The sequence below is a fragment of the Anarrhichthys ocellatus genome, unplaced genomic scaffold (genome assembly GCF_004355925.1).
Source record: "Anarrhichthys ocellatus isolate YVR2014 unplaced genomic scaffold, GSC_Weel_1.0 scaffold2, whole genome shotgun sequence".
Taxonomy (NCBI): Eukaryota; Metazoa; Chordata; class Actinopteri; order Perciformes; family Anarhichadidae; genus Anarrhichthys; species Anarrhichthys ocellatus.
The window spans coordinates 2,686,643-2,689,059 of record NW_022280032.1 but is presented as its reverse complement, the minus strand read 5'-3'; the positions used below and the strand labels follow the sequence as shown (position 1 = coordinate 2,689,059).

General features: G+C 40.7%; 1 protein-coding gene across 6 annotated transcripts in view; it reads left to right on the top strand.

Annotated features, from left to right (window-relative positions):
- The window catches only part of znf143b (zinc finger protein 143b), an 11,227-nt gene extending 8,856 nt beyond the window's left edge, over nt 1-2,371 (top strand). For all 6 annotated transcript variants that reach the window (XM_031868259.1, XM_031868252.1, XM_031868245.1 and 3 more), the window contains exons 13-15: nt 148-300; nt 965-1,093; nt 1,990-2,371. In XM_031868259.1, coding sequence (XP_031724119.1) covers nt 148-300; nt 965-1,093; nt 1,990-2,073 — 366 coding nt within the window. In that variant the 3' untranslated portion in view covers nt 2,074-2,371. The remainder of the gene's footprint in view (nt 1-147; nt 301-964; nt 1,094-1,989) is intronic.
- The last annotated feature ends 46 nt before the right edge of the window (nt 2,372-2,417 follow it).

The window sequence follows — 2,417 nt, the reverse complement described above, 5'->3', positions numbered from 1 at the left end:
TGTGTGTGTGTGTGTGTGTGTGTGTGTGTGTGTGTGTGTGTGTGTGTATATATATATACACACATATCTATCCTCTGAAAGCACTTATAGTCGTCCCCAATCGTCACATTGTGTTCTTCGCTCTGTATTTTGTGCCTCACACATCAGGTCAGTATCTCTGAAGCAGACTTACAAGCCATGGGGGGCACGATCACGATGGTGACCCAAGAAGGCACGACCATCACCATCCCGGCCCACGAACTGGCAACGCAAGGTGCTCACTCGGTTACAATGGTAACAACAGACGGCTCAGAAGAACAGGTAAACAACTGACCGACTGTTGTGTGGAACGTAGAAAAAAATGTTTGAATGATTTGCTTTTGGGGTATTTTGTGTACATATATAATTGTATTGTATTTGTGTTACTTAATTAACTGAGCTGAGCTTCATAATACCAGACAATCTTGAATATTAACACAACATAAACATAACATTACGAGTATGTTATATAATGATATACAGTATAACAATTACAATTTCAACAAGCATTTGTTTTATAAACAATTAAACGGCAGCACTGCTGGAGACAGTGTGGGCAGACGACGATCACTAATCACCAATATCTTCTCGTGTTGTATAAACAATACAAACATTCTTGCACACTGTTATTCAGATTGTTGAGGAGATTTTATGCTAAAAATCTTCTAGGTATCTTAAGTTTTCTAGGGACCCTCGGATTGTGTACATCCTTCAAAAGAAGTACATCTATCTCTTCAAACTCCTAATGATTCATGTAAACAGGCCATCACAGACCAGGATGAAGACATGTAGAGGAAATATACTCCAGAGAAAACCTGACTCCTTATCTAAGGACTAATCGGGGAAAAAAGACAATCAGCCCAAACAATTCTCTGTTGGACCTCCGAAATAGCACCAAATGTGGTCACTGATCGATTTGTGATTGATTGTCTCTCGTCTCCCTCAGGTGGCCATCATGACGTCGGATATGGCCGCGTTCCAAACCGTGGAGGAGGCTGGCTACAGCCAAGAGCAGGATGACATTCATCCTGTCACATTACTGGCCACCTCCAACGGCACTCACATTGCTGTGCAGGTTGGTAGAACGACACCATAGGAGTGAAAACACTGGTGGGATGAGTTCATGTCTGTGGATTTGCTTAGTTAACTTTATTGAAGAAGAAGAAAGAAGAAGACTGGAAACATCGGCCATGTTGTTTAAACGCAGAAAATCTGTGAAATGGATCATTTGGGAAGTAGAGGCCCATTATATTCAGAAATATTAGTTATAGACTTGGTATTGATCCCACAAAGTCTGCTGCATTTCTGATTGATTGCTTTTGCTGAGAACGACACTCAGTGTGCTGCTGTTCATACGATACTGACAAGAGTTTAGATGTCACTGACAGGAGTTTAAATGATACTGACGGGAGTTTAAATGATACTGACGGGAGTTTAGATGACACCGACGGGAGTTTAGATGACACTGACGGGAGTTTAAATGACACTGACACTAATCCAAATCCATGATGACCGCCAGCGCTAAATCTGCAGAATAAAGAGGAAGCCAAATTTCTAATAACAACTTACTGCTGTGGTTTTATTTCTCAGTACAAAAATGAATCCAAACACAAATAGAAGTGTTTTAATGACATATTATTCTGTTTAATTCAAGTACTAAATGAGCTATTCTAGCCTGAAACCCCAGAGGGACGAGGATGGCATCAAAGGTTGCAGGTCTCATGACCGATACCTTTATTCATGATGGAAAACCCTGTTTTGATTGACTCACTCTGGCTCTTTCTGTCATGCTAATCACAAAGCAAACGCTCTTTTTCCACCTTTAATCAACATGTGACGAAAGCCTTTTAACACCAGTCGGCGGTGGTGTTGTCTTCCATGGGGGCGTCGGGGTAAATCCGTAGTAGTGATCGGTTATCAGTATGTCGATCAATGATCGTATAATGCACATTGTTCTCCTTCTCTCTGTAGCTCAGCGATCAGCCTTCGCTGGAGGAAGCCATCAGAATAGCATCAAGAATACAGCAAGGAGAGTCACCGGGCCTGGATGATTGATGGACTCATTATGGAACATGATTTAGGATAATAACAAACAAAGAACATCTCAATTGGACTATATCAACGAGAGAAATCGCAAGTCTTCCTCCGTGTTTTTGTTCCACTAAAGAACTTAGCTTTTATGTGTACATAGGATTTTGATAACTGGAGTTCTGCTCTGCTATTTTGTTCCCCAAACCAGAAGAGACGGGAGAGGGGAAAATGCTTTCTTATGTTTATGGTGCACAGTGCACAGTGCAGTGTACAGCTAACGCTATTTCTAATAAAAAAAAACAAGATAAAAAAAAGTGTGATTAGTTGATTGTACTTGATTTTAAATACCTGTTAAACGTAATCGTATT